The sequence below is a fragment of the Micropterus salmoides genome, unplaced genomic scaffold, assembly GCF_014851395.1.
Source record: "Micropterus salmoides isolate LMB-PRFRI ecotype aquatic unplaced genomic scaffold, ASM1485139v1 Ms_hic_scaffold_12, whole genome shotgun sequence".
In the NCBI taxonomy this organism is placed as follows: domain Eukaryota; kingdom Metazoa; phylum Chordata; class Actinopteri; order Centrarchiformes; family Centrarchidae; genus Micropterus; species Micropterus salmoides.
In genome coordinates this window covers 9932173-9950321 of record NW_024040263.1, presented here as the reverse complement: position 1 = coordinate 9950321, position 18149 = coordinate 9932173, and the positions used below count along the sequence as shown (strand labels likewise).

The 18149-nt window shown below is 40.0% G+C and overlaps 2 protein-coding genes across 2 annotated transcripts in view; both read left to right on the top strand.

Moving 5' to 3' along the window:
• The window catches only part of gstcd (glutathione S-transferase, C-terminal domain containing), a 55867-nt gene extending 47525 nt beyond the window's left edge, over positions 1–8342 (top strand). The window contains exons 10-12 of the mRNA XM_038713266.1: positions 1011–1041; positions 3732–3801; positions 5658–8342. Coding sequence (XP_038569194.1) covers positions 1011–1041; positions 3732–3801; positions 5658–5848 — 292 coding nt within the window. The 3' untranslated portion in view covers positions 5849–8342. The remainder of the gene's footprint in view (positions 1–1010; positions 1042–3731; positions 3802–5657) is intronic.
• Positions 8343–10116: 1774 nt separating this feature from the next.
• Positions 10117–18149, top strand: part of LOC119898931 (nephronectin-like) — a 50371-nt gene continuing 42338 nt past the window's right edge. The window contains 1 exon segment of the mRNA XM_038713267.1: positions 10117–10425. Coding sequence (XP_038569195.1) covers positions 10355–10425 — 71 coding nt within the window. The 5' untranslated portion in view covers positions 10117–10354.

Sequence of the window (18149 nt, the reverse complement as noted above, 5' to 3'; positions counted from 1 at the left end):
GGGAAGTAGGTTTTGACAGGGGCAGGGATAGCCTCTGGGACCCTGAAGTAGTTGAACGCAGTCCAAAGGAGTTTGTGAAGAGCCGAGCCAAAAGTGTTGGCGAGGTCCAGTAACACGACGTGGAGATCTATTCCATCCCTTTTAGCGGCTTGGGTTAAACAGTTTACTGTTGCTATGTTTCAGATGTACTGATATTTGATTTATTGGGACCCCTGCCAACAAATAAAGAATTCATATTTTTTGTGGTATAATTGACCCTAAAGTTCTGCCTTGGGGAGGACCCTCATTGTACAGTATAAATATTTAGGAGTTTTCACATACTTACTTTTTCCTCGCCTCACTTTTGCTAACTTGACACTTCACCCCTTCTGACTCCTCATAAAATATTAAAGAATTACAAAAAAATACTTTGCAGCTGTAATAGACAACATCCTGTGTTTCTAGAGTGCAGTCGTGCAGTTAATATGAGGGGCCTTCGCACCTGACTCTGTCGATCTTCGTCTTGCTACTTTGAGTGTTTCCCCCTCAGGTCATGTTCCAGGTATTCATGTGGATATTCTGCAGGTGTAGACATTCCAGGCAGTTCACAGGTTTTTATGAGCTGTGAAACTGAACTGCCCATTTCATTAAGTTCGAGTTAAACTTAAGACTTCTCTCCATCTGACCTGACTGGCCCCTCACCCATTACCCTCTTCATGTTGATTTTTAATTAGCTTCAGTGATGATCTGACTACGGTTAACCATCACAAACAAACTGACTTTGTTCCCATGTCATAGCAAAAGCACTGTTTTTGTGAAAGTTTCCCAGAGAGAAAGTGGTTGTAAAGACGATGCAAGCTTTAGATGTGGTTATATTGTATATTCCTCATTTGTTGTGTTGCCCCTAAAAATAAAATCTCTGCCCCAGACCTGAGCAAGTAAACATGACATGCAAGTGTAGTGTATACATCTTACTCCCACATCACTGCACTTTAACATCAAAATATCTTCTGTTTTTTCTGTTTTAACAGCAAAAGGTTCCAAGAGACTCTGACTTATAAGGTATGCTTTTTAATGTGATAAAATCTCTATGTTGCATTTATTATTTTTATTATATTATCTGTTATTATTTATATTCATTTGCACTCTGGCAAACTATCAAGAACAGAATACTGAAGTTCAACCACTCAGATTCGGTTCACTATATGCACATGGAAAGATGCCTTTTTGGGGTCATGACTTCTTTTAAAACATCATGTTCATTTGAGTCCTACACAGGCTTTTCTTTTGCAGCACAATGAAAGTTTTTTTCTCCTAGCTAATTGCTCCTTGATTGTGGTAAGATGCTGCTGCATCAACAGAAGTATAACGGAATCAGAGGCATTTTAGTTTAAAAGTTATGGTTTCAAATGCCTGGAGTGGAGTGCAATGACCCAGTGAAAAGGTGAATGTGCTTTGTCATACCACAATTGTAAGCCAGAAGAGATTCAAATGTGCGGACAAATGAAACAAACTTCATAATTAGTCTGTACTAGCAATAATCTACTAAGTTTGTACATAAATCCTTTCTAACTTTTTAGTAGCTAGTGATTTGTTAAACCATGTTGCACCAAGAAAACTTGAAAAATGTCCTAGCTAGTAAAGACTTAATAAGTAAATAAGTAATGTACATTGTTTCTTGGAAGCAACTGTACAACAGGAAGTTACTGTAGCATTACAATTTGTAACGTCACCTCCAGTAATAACAGTTTTAGGGACACAAACAATGTATTAAACTTATCTTGTAGTCTTTTGTAAATGTAGGTATGACTTTGTTTAATTTATTTATGTATGCATACATGTAGAAATAGATCTCTTAGCTTTCATTTCGGCCCTGGGAAGAAACATTTCCCAGGCAGTTTCAAGAGGGAGGCTCACACCCTCCAGTCTCTCAATTCCTTATCGCTCAGCACAGACACAGCACTGTACTCTGGGAGGGCCTATCCCCACAATGATGTATGGGACCTCTCAGTGCCTCGGGGGAGAATCTGTGCAAAAGTTGCTGCAGGTCCTTGCCATGGCAACCTCAAGAGTTGACATGTCACAACATTGGACCACCTCTAACTTCTTTTCTTGCGTGGTCTAGAAGAAACAGATTTTTAGAGACATGGCTTGAGAGGCTCAGAAGATTATATATTATTTACAAGATGCTGAGTAATTGGACTGTTATGTGATAGTGAGTTGTGAGTTTTTCTGGTATATGTCCAAAAGCCTATTAAGCAAAATAAATTCCATACATGTAGCCATACAGCAGGAGAAATCTATATTCTGTTTAAATCAGCAGAAGCATTATCTGTCACTTTAAACCTGAGCTATAAATCTCCCCTGCCTCCCCCAATGTATTTGCTTTCAACAACCATCTTTGGTATTTGCTATTTATTTGGGCTCACTGTACAGAACCCCACTTTCTCCTGTGCCTCTGCTCTAGAACCATAGTTGTCCTTCTTGAACTACAGTAGTTAAACAAAATGACAGCACATTGACAAATGGTGTATTACTGGAATAAAGGGCGAATGGTGTGAAATATTGGTGTTCAGCGCCAACTTTAAGCATCTGCTCTGTGGCCTTGCGTTCAGCGTCAACTCCACGGAGTGAAGAACGGAATCAATTAAAGTAGAGCCAGATTAGAGATGACTACCACTCTCCTGAGTCACTTAGTCCATGAAACTTAGTGAGGTAAAAACAGGACAGAAAAACTTGTCCTTTTGTTGGAAATAAATAGCCAGGGTTCATCTGGCCTTTTTGGAGAGTTTACAGTGATGATATCATGCAAAAATCTATTTTACGTCTTATGTCTGGTCAGCTACTGTTGACATACTGTAAACTGGTCTACAAATGATGTGCACAATGCAGAGAAATCTATTTGGTTGAGCACTGTAGCCACTGTAAATCAGTCCAGTGATACTGCAAAGAGAAGGCTGAAGGTCCACAGCCATGCAAGTGTCTCTGTGAAGCTGTATACTAATACCAACGTGCTATCATGCGCACAGTGAGAATGCTAACATGCTGATGTTATACTAGGTAACATTTACAAGGTTCACTTTGTTAGTTTAGCCTGTTAGCATGCTAACAATTACTCATTAGCACTAAACCTTAATTAGCACTAAACATAAAGTGCAGAAGTGTCTGATGGAAGTGTCATTAAAAGTTGGGCAAATTTAAAATTTGACTGGGCACTAGATGAAAAATCAGGGATTTACCAAAGTTGGTGATATATTTTGATATTTTGGTAAACCAAAAATGTCAGCATGCTGGTGGCTCTAGAGGAAATGGATCACAGAAGTCAGTAGGGTTCATCCTTTATGGAACATGAAAGTCTGTAAAAAAAAAAAATAAAATTACAACAGTTGTTGAGATATTTCTGACTGACATTGCCATCCATGAGCTTTTGTGGCTAAAGACATCAAATACTGTTCGGTTTGAGTTCCTACATAGAATTTGTTGTCATGTGATAGACCAGTGATGTGCTATTTCGCTGCCTCTCAGACAGTGCATGCTGAGATAGGCTTAAGCTGCCCTCTCCACGGCTGTAAGTAGGATAACAGGGTTAGTTTCACTGAATGGCTCATTATAGAAAATACTCTTTGTGTAATTCTTTCAATGATGATTGATCTGATCTGTGATTTTGCTGTTCTCGCAGCATCAGGGCAGTATTAATGTTAACTACATCTGCAGTAAACAGTTGCTGTACTCCTCGTCTGTCATTGTTTTAGGAACACATGATCCTATGTCGCTTCGCAGACCAAACTGCTGTCCAGCTCCCTCCTGAGAGGCGACTCATAGGTACTGTATCTTCTTCTAATACCTGACCTTTACATTTTATATGTCTGACAAAAAGGTATGTACATTTAAAAGATCCATGGTCTCAATACAATAGCCAAAGAACAATAAATATCAAGATAGTACCATTTTATTTTATGGTAAATTTCATTGATTAAATCCACATCACAAATTATCATGCAAGTTTTTTCCAGAATGACTCCTGACTGAGCTCTGACTCACAGTTCAAGTTTGAGTAACAGGTATCGTGTACATGCCGATGTGTGTGTTTTCTGAGATTTTTTTTACACCGTGGCCCCACTGCTCTACTTTTTCAACAGGTCTAGACTTTTGAGAAGTGTGAAAATGTTAATGCAGGGATTTCTTCAGTGTGACGAAACAGCTGCAGTGAACAGCTGCCAGATCAGTGTTCAGAGGGAAGTGTTTTGTCAGACCGAAACCTCCAGGCCTGTGCTGAAGCTTCAGCGTACAGAGGTTCCATTATGTTGAGGACTCTCTTCACCCTGATAGCTCTCCAGCTTATCAAAGCTTCCCTATGAATCTGAGGAGGTTCCCCAATGCCTCGTCAGTGTGAAGCCCTTTCAGATGTACCTGACACCACCTGTCACAGAGGTTTCTCCTCTATACCGGTTAACAGGGCTCAACCTCTCCCACTAACATTTTCTAACCGTGTTTGATCTCAACTCTCCAGAGCCTGCCAGTGTCACTGTGACCGTCTAGGCAGCATTGCAGACCAAAGCTTGCATTTACACACATTTACCTGCCACCTGCTACCTAACTGCTAGACTGCATAATGCATTCCAAGTCTGTTTAAAGAAAATTCTTAGAGAAAAGCGTGATAATCAGTGTGAAGTTGTTGATGAATAAGTCGCTACCCACGAATTCTACGAACATAAAGGAAATGGACAAAATATAGGAACACACACAATGCAAAATGCTAACCCATGCAGTTGTTCTACAATGAATGCTGTTTAATTAGAGCCTGACTGATATGTTGATCTGTTGATTTTGGCTTTGATATTTTAGCAAATTATTTGTCAGCAGCATACACAGATGGGTGACAAATTCAATTTAAAAAAACACGGCTGCCATCAGAAGTCGCCAGAACAGCTTCAGCGCTTCTTGGCATAGACTCTACAAGTCTACTGGAGGGATTAACACCATTCTTCCAAAAGATTTTGTCCCAGTTAGTGTTTTAATGATGGTAGGTTGGTCCAAAATGTTCATTTGGATTAAGATCTGTTCCATATCAAATGGTTCACATTTTTTTCCTCTCGTGCCCTGCGGATGGTCCTGTGAGAGACGACACGTCAGGATCTGATTGTTTCCTCAAAAGACAAGATTTAGATCCAAAATCATTTGGATGTTATTTTTGTATCGTGCAGCACATGTGTGTGGCAACATGTACAAATTTAGCAAATGTTTCACCCCTCAGTTACTCAGGTTTTTCCCTTTTCATTTGTCACCAGGCTGAATGTTGGTAGATGTGACAAAATAAGTGACATTTTATGTATACACATTTTTATTATAAAAAATCCTTCAAAATACACAAATAGCCTAATTTAAGATAACCTTGTTTCTGTCTCCTGTGTTATGTAATAATGTTCTGAATATATATATATTATCTTGCATTGGCTTAAAAAAAACAATATTGGTTAGGCTTTACTTATAATGTTTTTATAAACAGTGGTAACATTTGAGACTGTGCTTTGTGGTGCTGTGATTTTGGATAGTCAAATAAAAGGCAGTTATTTTGTCGCTACCAGTATAAACAAGAAATTCAAGTGTAAGGAAATTCTTGAAACTGGGTTATTTTATTTTTTATAATAAATGTTTAATTTCTTTTTGGACCATTCCAGGTAAACAGTGTATGGGCCTGGTAGACTTGGACCGCTCGTGGGCAGCAGAGACTCATGGGTACTCGGTGCGGGTGATGACTATGGAGCCTGAAAGCTGTTCACCAAAGAACAACATGCTGGTGGGAAGGCCGCCGCAAAAGAGTGGACAGGAAGTCAGTGCTAGCCAACTGGAAGCGGCGGTGCATAATTAGGACTGCAAGCACCGCTGTACAGGGTTTGATAAAGTACTCAGCCTCTGTGGCTCCTAGCTGTGTCATGAGGGTGCTGAGAATATAACAATTTTTTTATCCACCCTCAACATTTTTTTTTTTTTTTTTTTTTTTTTTTTTAAAGCCCCTTTTGTAAAACACTGCCTCTGAAATAAAACGGATGTTTGCTTATTACTTCTGGACTAGCAAAAGTCATCTTCTGAAATCTTCAGACTGGAAGGTAAAGGCAAAGTGCCCAGATTTTTGATACGACAAACACTCTGTGCCTGCTGAGCACTGCTCCTCTCCTTAGTTAAATGCTATCAATTATTGGACGCTTAATTGTAGTAAAAGAGCTCAAGTCTCTCACCAACTGCTACATTACGTTTTTGTCTTTGCCTAAACTGTGTGATCAAGCTGTCAGCGTAAACAGAAGCAGCAGGCCTTACACACCCACATTGCAACTTCAGTACACCATGCTTCCACATGCTGTTTTTGCAAATTGTCTGTATACGGCCTTCTGTGATAGAACTCAGGAGTCAGCTCCCTCTGTTGCCAGGTATTAACAGAGGAAGAGAGAAATTCTGAAATTTCTACAAACTCATCTGCACTTACAGATTATCATTATCTGCCTCCTCCTGTGTGTTTGTGAGAGACAGAGAGAGAGAGAGAGAGAGAGAGGAGGAGGATGTAGAAAGAGAGAAATTGGATTGAAGCTCGTATCACATCAGGTAAAATACAGCATTTGTCATGGTCCTACAGAGGAACTGATTATTAATCATAAAGACCGAATGTGAATATGGTATGGATTGCGTCACACCTTCAGCAGCAATGAATATTTTATCATACTGGCAAAAAGGTCAGTGTGCTTGATTAGATGCACACTGCTCCGAGCCTAGTAGCTGAAAATCATACAATGCGCACCATATTTCCAATTCTGTATACTTTAGACATACTATTGCCCCTTAAGCTTTCATTCTCCCTCTAAAAAATCCTGTGTTCTCACCTTTGACAGTAGATTGCTGCTGCTTGAGAAGTCCGGGGAGGTAGCTGGAGAGACAGTTTTCCTGCTCACACTGAAGGGATAAGACAAGAGTGGTGAAGGCTTTTCCAGCATCGAGCTCATCTGAATTCAGTTAGGAGAGTCAATCTATCCTGAGGTGAACGGCCACAGACACAGTTCCTTCCAAGGACTGGAATTATTTCAAAAGGAGATGTCTGACTCTTTGTTCATGCTTGTGGCTATGCACAAGTGCACATTACAGAAATGCATATGGGCACAAAAGAGGAGAGAGGGGGAGTAGGTGGCGCTACTTAAAGCTTGCATGAGAGAGAGAGGAGACTGTCGAGGTGTCAAGTGGGGTGATTCAACCCAAACACCCGGGGCTCAAAGGTGACTCGTCGAGATTCTTTGTTTAGACAAAATAGGTGAGATACCTGAGCTTCTTTCTATGTAAATGCACACCGCTTCCTTACTAATGATCAGCCCATGATCAGGAAGTCTTTCAGTGAGTACAGCATAGAGTCGGTGATACACTGTAATTAAAAGAATCAGAAACCGTTTTTTTGCCATGTCGGTTTTCACATACCAGGAACTCGCCTTGATCTTGTGGTGCACAACACTCAAAATATACAAATAAAAGACAGGAGTGCACAGTAGATTGTCATTAGTCAGTGAGTTTATGTATATGCTGACAATCCGCATTAAAGTAACACTTTTAGATATATTCTTTCCTATTCAACACTGCAGACATTCTTTTCACCATTTGTGCAGGTTTTCAAAAGCAATTTCAACGGAACAATTTGTTGAAGCCAAAAACCTCTAATGGAGCTTTCATTGTTTCATTAACTTCAGTTATTATTCATAATTAAAATCCAGCTCGCCTTGGTGTTTTCCACTTCATTACACTGGTAGTGTTTGTGGCCATTTGCCTGTAATAGTTGTGTTGCTCCATATTTCGGGTCCCTCCTATTGTTTTTCCGCTTTGACAGTGACCTTGTTATGTGTTTACAATTACTATAACAGGCACTGATATAAAGTACAAGCCCAGATGAAATGGATACAAGGGTACTCTGCTGCCCTTTCAATTATCTTACATGGCTTTTATATTTGCCATTTAACATGCATTACCACCAATGAAATGTGTTTCATTTTAGTTGTATATTTTTTTTCTAATAAACAACATTGGGCATAATTATAGAAGTCGAGAATAACAACAAATTATCGTGCACACATCTCCTCTTTGGTTGCCTAGAGCAGGTCCCAGCTGTTGTTATTTTGCACACCATAATAATATTGTAAACTATTCTCTGGTGCTTCTCATCCTACTTGTAACATCTATTTTTACCTTATATATCCCCAGTTTAGGATGTCCCCGGTTATATTCTATCTTTGCGCTTATTTTCTACTTTTGTCTGATGTAGCATTGTTTATTCAGAATGTAAGGAAATGATTCACTTTCCCCACTGGGTTCATTAAAGGATGAGTTCACCCAAATCACAGATATACTTTTTTCTTTTACTCCTGACAGTTGAAAGCGTGTTTTGTGGATTATAGACATCATTTCTAGAAAGTCATGTTGATGTTCAATACTTTTAGCACCAGAAACACCATTTGATAATGCTTTATTTTAATTCCTTTATAATTTCCTCAGACATTTCCCAGAAATGGCCATTTAATTTAGGACAGATTATAGGTTAAATACTGTAGATCCAGTGCTCATTTGGTTCCAAATACTTAATTCATATTAATACCTGATGTGACCTAAGAAGTCCCATAGCAGGTCTGCTGAAAATGCAAAAATCTGAAATTGGTCTACATTCAACATAATATAAGAGAACAATTTACCAGTAATAAATGACTAATACATTGATATTTGGGGTTAAATGGAACTACTCTTTCAAGATAATTCCTCTGGAAATCATCAACCGCTTCTAAATTCAACTACATCTGACAGCCATCTCCAAACTGGTTATTAAACTGAAAAACTCGACCATTGATGGATACTGCTTGCAAGACGATAATGTATTTTTGTGTTTTGCATGAACTCTCCATTTAAAGATTCATATGACCAGTCTTAAATTTCCACAGCATAGAGATATTGTTGGTAATGAGGCTCTGAATAACGCATAACTTATTTTTAAATGTAATAAATCATCGTGGAATCACATTATACAAGTCCAGTCATGAAAATAATGTGATTAATGGAGTGATTATTAAGTACACAACAGGCATCACTCCTATCACTTGCTTCTAGAGGAGTCTGTGCCACCGCCATAGATTTATTATCAAATTGGTGACTACCAACCAGCAGTAATCAAATCAAACCATCATCTCATCCATGTCCAGCTCCATTGCAGAACATGATGGCCCCTCCCCCTTTATTGCCCTTGAATCCTGAAGCATTATTTCTTTGACTGGCTTAACTCCTGGAGGCAGAAGGCTGTCACATCAGAATATGAGGCAGACCTTTACAATTGTGCCTGCAGACAGGAAGTGCACTTCACCAGACTTTGAATATGAAGTGCTGCTTTTGAGTCAGGCAGGATGAAATCACCCTAATAGAATGCAGACTTAACCTATTGACGACGAATGAGACCTATAAAGACCTAGCAATTTCATTTAGGGGTTCATCAGATTTTCAAGATTTGCAAAGTATGATGGGGAAATTGCATTCAAGAAAAGCAGTTGCTTGCGCGTCTTTTACCATAATGACAGAGAAAACAAAAGGCAAAGACAGAATCTGTAGCTGGAATCATTACGTTAAAAAATACTTAAATCTAAAACCACTTGTCACTTGTGTTTTTATACAATAATTACAGGTCTATTTATTCAAGTAGCCTAGTCCTCAAACTGTGTCAAACTGCTCATTTTGTATTTTGAGCTGCTTATCTTTTTGTCCTCTCCAAATTCAGCCCCAGTAATTTTCACTGCATTGTCTTTACAGCGCGAGCATCATCTACCTGGGTGGGCGATACACCTGCGTGCCTCAGCAGGCTACGCAGTTAATGAAGGCATTTCCCAAAAGCTCGATGCATCTGGATCTGGAGCCGCTTCCTCTTGGCCGTACAGGTCGTGACGCTACATTAAAAATCCCACAAGCGCGGCTGGATATCCGCGGTGTTTTGACCGCTGGTTATTGAAAAGACCGGGAGATAAGGTCTGACTGCAGTGGGTGCTGTTGGTTGGAGAGCCCGCTGACTGAACTTGTGAGGAGAGAGAGGGGGGGGGGGCGGCTGTGCGCTCTCTTCCCGGCAGAGTACGTCCCGCTCCCCCCACACACACACACACATCGGGGTCATTCTACTTCCAGGCAGCTGAATGGTTTCACTCCCGCACCTCCTGAAAATCGCACATGAACAGTCTGAGGGACGCCAGCGGACCTGCCCTACCTATGCACCTTCTGCGTGCGTCAAAGAAACTCTATTGTTTCTTCGTTTAATTGTTTTGAGACGCTGGTTCCCATCTGGTGCTTTTGGATTACTGAGATTACGGCGCGTAACGTTATCATGGATGTATGGATAAAGTTGATGTTGTTGTATAGCTGCTGCTTTGGAGCAAGTGCAGACTTTGATGGCAGGTAAGGGCACATGGTCTGCGAAAGCCTACGCTTTTTGTGAAATAACACTAATTCTGATTGAGAAGACATACAGTTCAATCAATGTATATGCTGTTTCTGTTTGTGTGCGCCTTTAAAAACAGCACGTGCTGTAGTGACTGCAAACTGAAGCAATAATTCAAGATCGCCAAACTGCGAAGCTGAATTTAGATATAACTGAAAACATGTTGCTCATGTGAAATTCTGAGCGCTCAAAATACCTTATTCGTGGTCTCGGCACATACGCTTGTATGTCCTTTTAAGTATATTCTCCTAACTTTTATTTGGATGAAAACAGTAATGATACGGCAAGTGCATCCAAACCAGTCGGGTTTGCGCCCCAGACTCATTATTTTATAGAAGAAGCAGTGTTTACATGTGCAAAAATCACATTGAGCAGTTCTTGCCCTGTGCAGATATCAGGCTGATTTTAAAGTGATCTGACAGCACATTGCCCGGTGCTTCATGTTCAAACATGAATCCTACGAAGTATGTGAAGACAGAGGTGTGGAGACGTGCCAGACCCCGAAGAATGCACGTGTTAGAGATTTGGATCTGCTTATAGATGAATCTGAGTTGATGAACGCGATGGAAGATGCCAACCCCCCCCCCCCCCCCCCACACACCACACACACACACACAGACACAGACACAGACACACACACACGCTTTTTTTTGTTTGTTTGCACCAATAAAACCGGGTTGTAATTTAGGTGTAAACCTGTCACATTCCTTTGAAACAAGTGTTTAAAAACATGAAAAAGTAAGTTCATCATTCATGTTCATTTGCAGAATGCTCATATGTTCCTTGTTAAAAGGAACTAAAGCAGTTTAAAGAGGTGTAATACACACTCTACTCCCTCTCTTACTGTGTGTCATACTGAGATGGATTTTTAGAGCTCAGAGTAAAATTGGACTGAAGTCCATCCAAACAGTGAGAGCGTTACACAAATAGAGTCCTACTGCCAAATTTCCTACATCTCCAACAGAGAATGCCGGCAAGTATTGTGCTTTATTTTTCCTCATGCATCTCTGTCAGACAGGCTGAGCCCCAAAGCCAGGGTCCACTCTCATGTTTTCACTTTTTCAAATGAATTAAACACTTTTGATGATTATTGGAGTTCATTGTTACTGAAAAGGGTGCATGCTTTTCAAAATGCCCATTCAGACTGACTGCCATTCCACCTGCTTGTTGATAGATTTTGACATCTGGAAGTATATGGCCTTTTCTTTTCCCCCCTCAGATCTTTCAATTCAGTTTTCTGCTGTGTTCAAAAGTGTTTCAAAGAAAGCGATTTGGATATCAAAGGTTTGGGCAAGAAGTGAAATTGTGTCTGTGTGCGAGCAAGAATGAGGGCAGAGATATTACAGAACTGAGCTTTTAAAAGCACATTCTTTATTGTTGTTATTTAGGACTTATTTTTTCTTAATCGCTGTGGCTAATGTCTGTGTGACAGGCTGTGATCTGATGAGATGTGTAGGGCTTTAACTTTAATTTCACGCATAGCCTTTGTGTAATGATCATTTACTTTAACCCAGCAACAGCATATTGTATATTATTAACATCCCTGCTGATGGAGTGGCTTGTCACCATGGCCATAATTTGCCAATTTTTATGGGTATAAACTTGCCCGGGCCCAAGTCTCCGCTTCAATATTAATTCATTGAGAGTATATCCCCTGAGACCGAGCACAAGCAAAAAAGCCATTTATTACCTAGTCTCCTTCACTTATTGCCTTTTAGAGAGCGTTCCTAACAGGCTTATCCATCTCGTCCTGAAGGGTCCTTCACAGGCATCATTGGCAAGATCATTTTGTTCTCCCATAGCTGCACATAATATGCTTACCTGCAAATCTGTTGCTGAAAACACTGTGTTGTTTTTGTTGCCACGTTTTATTACATCCAAAGACTCAAGGACAGCCGATTTCCCGTCATGTGACAAAGAAGACTTGGCAAAAATGAAAGGCAACACATACATGGAAGACATATAGCATGTTCTTCCCAAGTGATGTCACTGAATTGTTGAGGCCGACACAGCCAAGCAGCACATACCAGACCTCCTCAGTAATAATCCAAAGTCGTGGAGTTGTGCCAGGTTTTGTTGGCGTTGTAATATCAGACCCACATTTGGGCTTTCAAGGCTTGAGAATGAGTGCGAAATACTGTGAAAGTCTCATTTTATTGGTTGCCCAACAGGCAGTATGAATTTTTTAGTTTTCTCAGCATTCAATATAGCGTATGTCAATGTAGTGACGAAGAACGTACCGACATCTTTGTTTTGAGTCATAGAGAAGATTTAAAGTGTAACCTTGCCATATTGTTTTCTGAGAGTGAACAATAAGTGAAGTCAGACTCCACTGGCTGACAGTTCAGCCTTGGCTATTGAAAAACATGCATTCAAGTACTGTACCTCACAAGCCATATCAACTTTAATAAATTGCCAGGTCCCAATGGAAAACTCTGCATAGAGCATTTCAGTCTATGACTAATATAACTGCTCTCCCTGTTATTTTCACTCAGCAAACAGGACAGTTGGGAACTAAGTGGGAATCAGATGAGAAACTTTAAACTAAAATGAGTGCTACATGGACAATCGGACCTGTGCGGACTACCACCGTTGGTTGCCATAACAATCTAGCAAAGTCATAAAAGGAGAAGTATGTTCAATTTGAGTATACAGGCATGTTTTGTCCTTTATATAAAGAAAGAAAGAGTTGCAGGACAGTCTGGTCGCATTGACTTATCGCAAGTCACTTAAGACAAAAATGTCAGCTTAATCAATGTAACATAATGTAATGTATTTATATAAGGTGGTTGGACATTTTACTCCCTCATATACAGGTGCTGGTCATATAATTAGAATATCATCAAAAAGTGAAACTTGGATATTATATTCATTCATTACACACAGACTGATATATTTAAAATGTTTATTTCATTTAATTGTGATGATTAAAACTGACAACTAATGAAAATCCCAAATTCAGTATCTCCGAAAATTAGAATATTACGTAAGACCAATACAAAAAAAGGATTTTTAGAAACGTTGGCCAACTGAAAAGTATGAGTATGTACAGCACTCAGTACTTTTCAGCTCCTTTTGCCTGAATTACTGCAGCAATGCGGCGTGGCATGGAGTCGATCAGTCTGTGGCACTGCTCAGGTGTTATGAGAGCCCAGGTTGCTCTGATAGTGGCCTTCAGCTCTTCTGCATTGTTGGGTCTGGCTTATCGCATCTTCCTCCTCACAATACCCCATAGATTTTCTATAGGGTTAAGGTCAGGCGAGTTTGCTGGCCAATTAAGAACAGGGATACCATGGTCCTTAAACCAGGTACTGGTAGCTTTGGCACTGTGTGCAGGTGCCAAGTCCTGTTGGAAAATGAAATCTGCATCTCCATAAAGTTGGCCAGCAGCAGGAAGCATGAAGTGCTCTAAAACTTCCTGTTACACAGCTGCGTTGACCTTGGACCTCAGAAAACACAGTGGACCAACACCAGCACATGACATGGCACCCCAAACCATTACTGACTGTGGAAACTTTACACTGGACTTCAAGCAACGTGGATTCTGTGCCTCTCCTCTCTTCCTCCAGACTCTGGGACCTTGATTTCCAAAGGAAATGCAAAATTTACTGTCATCAGAGAACATAACTTTGGACCACTCAGCAGCAGTCCAGTCCTTTTTGTCTTTAGCCCAGACGAGACACTTCTGACGCTGTGTCTTGTTCAAGAGTGGCTTGACACAAGGAATGCAACAGCTGAAACCCATGTCTTGCATACGTCTGTGTGTGGTGGTTCTTGAAGCACTGACTCCAGCTGCAGTCCACTCTTTGTGAATCTCCCCCACATTTTTGAATGGGTTTTGTTTCACAATCCTCTCCAGGGTGCGGTTATCCCTATTGCTTGTACACTTTTTTCTACCACATCTTTTCCTTCCCATTGCCTCTCTATTAATGTGCTTGGACACAGAGCTCTGTGAACAGCCAGCCTCTTTAGCAATGACCTTTTGTGTCTTGCCCTCCTTGTGCAAGGTCTCAATGGTCGTCTTTTGGACAGCTGTCAAGTCAGCAGTCTTCCCCATTATTGTGTATCCTACAGAACTAGACTGAGAGACCATTTTGCAGGTGATTTGAGTAAATTAGCTGATTAGAGTGTGGAACCAGGTGTCTTCAATATTGAACCTTTTCACAATATTCTAATTTTCTGAGATACTGATTTGGGGGTTTTCATTAGTTGTCAGTTATAATCATCAAAATTAAAAGGAATGAACACTTGAAATATATCAGTCTGTGTGGAATGAATGTATACATTATACAAGTTTCACTTTTTGAATGGAATTACTGAAATAAATCAACTTTTTGATGATATTCTAATTATATGACCAGCACCTGTATGTGAATGAGGCAGGCGTTTTTTTTTTATATGGTGCTCTATTGAAGTGCATCAATGTACAGCTTGGGAATGCCTCAGAATTGAGTCAACCCACATAATACTACATCAGAAGTGTCAACAAAAGCATTTTTAGTCATGTCTACTGCAGGGCTATTGTGTTGCATTTCATTACATCATACAGGTGTTTTTATTCTTCTGGCCACTCAGTGAATATCTTCCACTGTGTCTTCTTTGTATAAAATAGCAAAAGAGCATTTAGATTTAATAAGCTGGCTGATATCTCACTTTAAATCTTTACCTCAGATATTTGTCAATATCCCACATGGTGCTGTGTGTTAATGTGAGAGACTTGGCAGTCTGCATGCAGATCCGGCTCTGCTGAGGTGGTCCATTAAGACGGTAGGCACCTTAAGGCTCCACAAGCTCGTGCCGTCAGCTGAGCTTGGCAGGTTCGAACAAGTCTTTCACAACAAAATGCTACAAATACAGCAATCAACCTCCAATGGGTGTTTGTGAGGAAAAGGCATTTAACAGCCATGCTTTGCATGCTTCAGTATGGATTCATGGACGGATGATAGATAGATTGATTAAATTATCATCGCTCTGAATGAGGACAAAACCTTCATGGTCCTGATTATCCTGTTACACCCCACACTGCTCCTCTGTGAGTGATGGACTGACTACTCTTCACTGTCAGGCAGGGGAAGTCAGCCAGCTGTGTATCCATTAGTAAAACAATGGAAGAAGTATGCCGTCCCCATAGTGCATCTTAACCTCTCGAGTTCTGCTGGAAGAACCTTGTCTGATATTCTGTGCTTGAGAAGAGGTGTCACAGGGTATGCATGAAGGGTAATAATTATCCGCTTGAGTTCCTTCAAGGCTTAGTGCAATTTAGGAACATTATTCAGAGCCTCTGGGTATTAAATACAGGTATTATGCTCACGTCCATTTGATATGCCAGCTTTCCATTCAGTAGAATATCACTGGGGACAAGATGTATCAAAAAGAAAATGCTCTTCTTTTTTGTGCAGTGTGACCGTAACTCCAATTGTTGATTGAGATTAGTTGTGATTTTCAAGCCATAAATGTTCCAAGAAAAGAAAAATACATTGTTGACATTGCTGCAGTGTTGATGTGATGAAACGTGAGCTGATGAATTTTATTAAACCCTCAGTTTTGAGTTCAGAGCGCGTTGAGGTGAACAACTGCCACGGGCTGCATTCAGCATGAAGAGAAGAGTGAGAACATGAAACGGGATTCCATATTCATCGTGTGTGTGTGCATGTGTGTGTGTTTATATATGAGTGTGTAAGAGAAAGCATTAGAGAAAAATGTTTGATTCAATAATCCAGGACCTGTTGCATCTCATGAGGTTGCCGTCTTCTTATTGCTCTCGCTGCACCAAACAGACCTCCCAGACACCTCTCGCCCACTGGGAGCCCGTAGGAGTTCAAACTGTACTCTTTTGCTCAGAGTCTGAGTCAGACAGTCAAAAGTCATGCTCCTCAAATTATATATATATATATATATATATATATATATATAATATTTATTTTATTATCATTTTTTAAATCCTCCAGGCAAACTAAATATCAGCTCCACTAGCTCTACCATATTATCATTTCCTGCTACTAGAAAAACAACTAAAAATCTTCCATTCATCCATTGACTTTTCCTATTCATACAGTCTATGGTTCCATCTGAATTTTATGGCTGCCTCGACTGCCTGTTGTTTCCATTTTGATAATAATGCTATATTTCATTGACCTTGGATATCAATCTACAAAGGAATTTTTGTAGAGGCAAGGTAAGGCAGGCAAGGTAATGTCTTCAAATTACCTTGACAGTCCAAAACCCAAAAATATTCTACAAACTTTATTATTTTTTTTATTTTTTATTTTTTAAACACTAGGAACCAGTGAATTTTTGACTATATTGCTTAAAAAATTTATTTAAGACTAATTTATTATATAAAGATAGTTGATGATTCATTTTCGGTCAGTCACCTAATTGATCTAACACTGTTAAATGTGATTACATAAAGACTTTCAAAGAGGCTGGAAAAGAAGAGCTGGTAGAGTAACAAGCATCTGTCAAACAATTTGCTGGATTTTTTTGATGCTGCCAAAAGGAACAAGATTGGTGCTAAACACCACTAAATCACAAAGAAATGACCACAGGGATGATCTATGACAGAATTTCTGGTATTAATGACTGGCCTGACATTTCAAAAGAGCTTTTATTCAGGGCCATTAAAGCACAATGTACAAGGGAGACAAGACCTGGACTTTTTTGCAGTTATGTGGAGCTCTGGCAGAAGACAAAGCATGTCTTTAACCCACAGAATCTTTTGAAAACCGTTAAATGTGATGGTGTTTCTGGCACGGGCCGCTTTCCACTGGGATTCATCATGTGCAGTGATTACTTTGTAATGTCATATAACTGCAAAATAATATGTGACCAATTACGTTATACTGAAGCAGGTGCACCGATAGCGACATAGACTCTTCCAACATGATGCCTCCATATTGTAAGATGATAATTACTTTATGCACACTGATTAATAAACTCAAGTGTGTATAAGAACATGACGATGAAATCAGCTTCCAGTTACCAGATTTAAAAATCACTGAAATGGGAGGTTGTCAGATGTTTTTAAAGGTGTCACCATCCTCCAACTTTAGTGAGTTTTGCCACAGGCAGAGATCTTCTTGTTTTGTTTTATGTAGTATGTTTACAGTTTGGAGGGACAGCAGGTGCCATGTTTGTGCATGTGTGGGTGCATGTCACTCGCAGAGATACGGGCATCTAAACCTGACTGCTGTCAAGACCTCTCTTTTTCTGTTTTCTTACATTTTCCTTGCTTTTCCTTTCCTTTGCTTCCCTATCCCTATTTCCTATTTCCCTTTCGTTTTTCTCTCCCCTCTTACTGTGTGCATGGAGTTTCTCCCTGCCATGCCTGACTGCCTTCCTGCTTGCCAGGCAGCAGACAAACATTTTCCCTGGATCTGCCACTCTCACTTAGCATCCATCTGTTTTTTTTCCAATGAGGTGATTGGCAGCGGGGGCAAGCATTAGCATTTCCTCATCTTGGCGTAGAGACACTAACAGGCAGGGATAGCGGCAAAGGATGTGCCTTGAATACTGAGCAACAGCCCAGCTCTCTCATCAAGACACAAAAGAAAGCATCTTTGTGGAAAGGCAGTATATCAAGAGTGTTTCTCCTTTGTTTTATAACTAGATTACAGTGTTTTTAAGCTCCTCTGTTAAACACAGTTCAGGTCATTCAGTTTTCATATATTGGATTTATTCA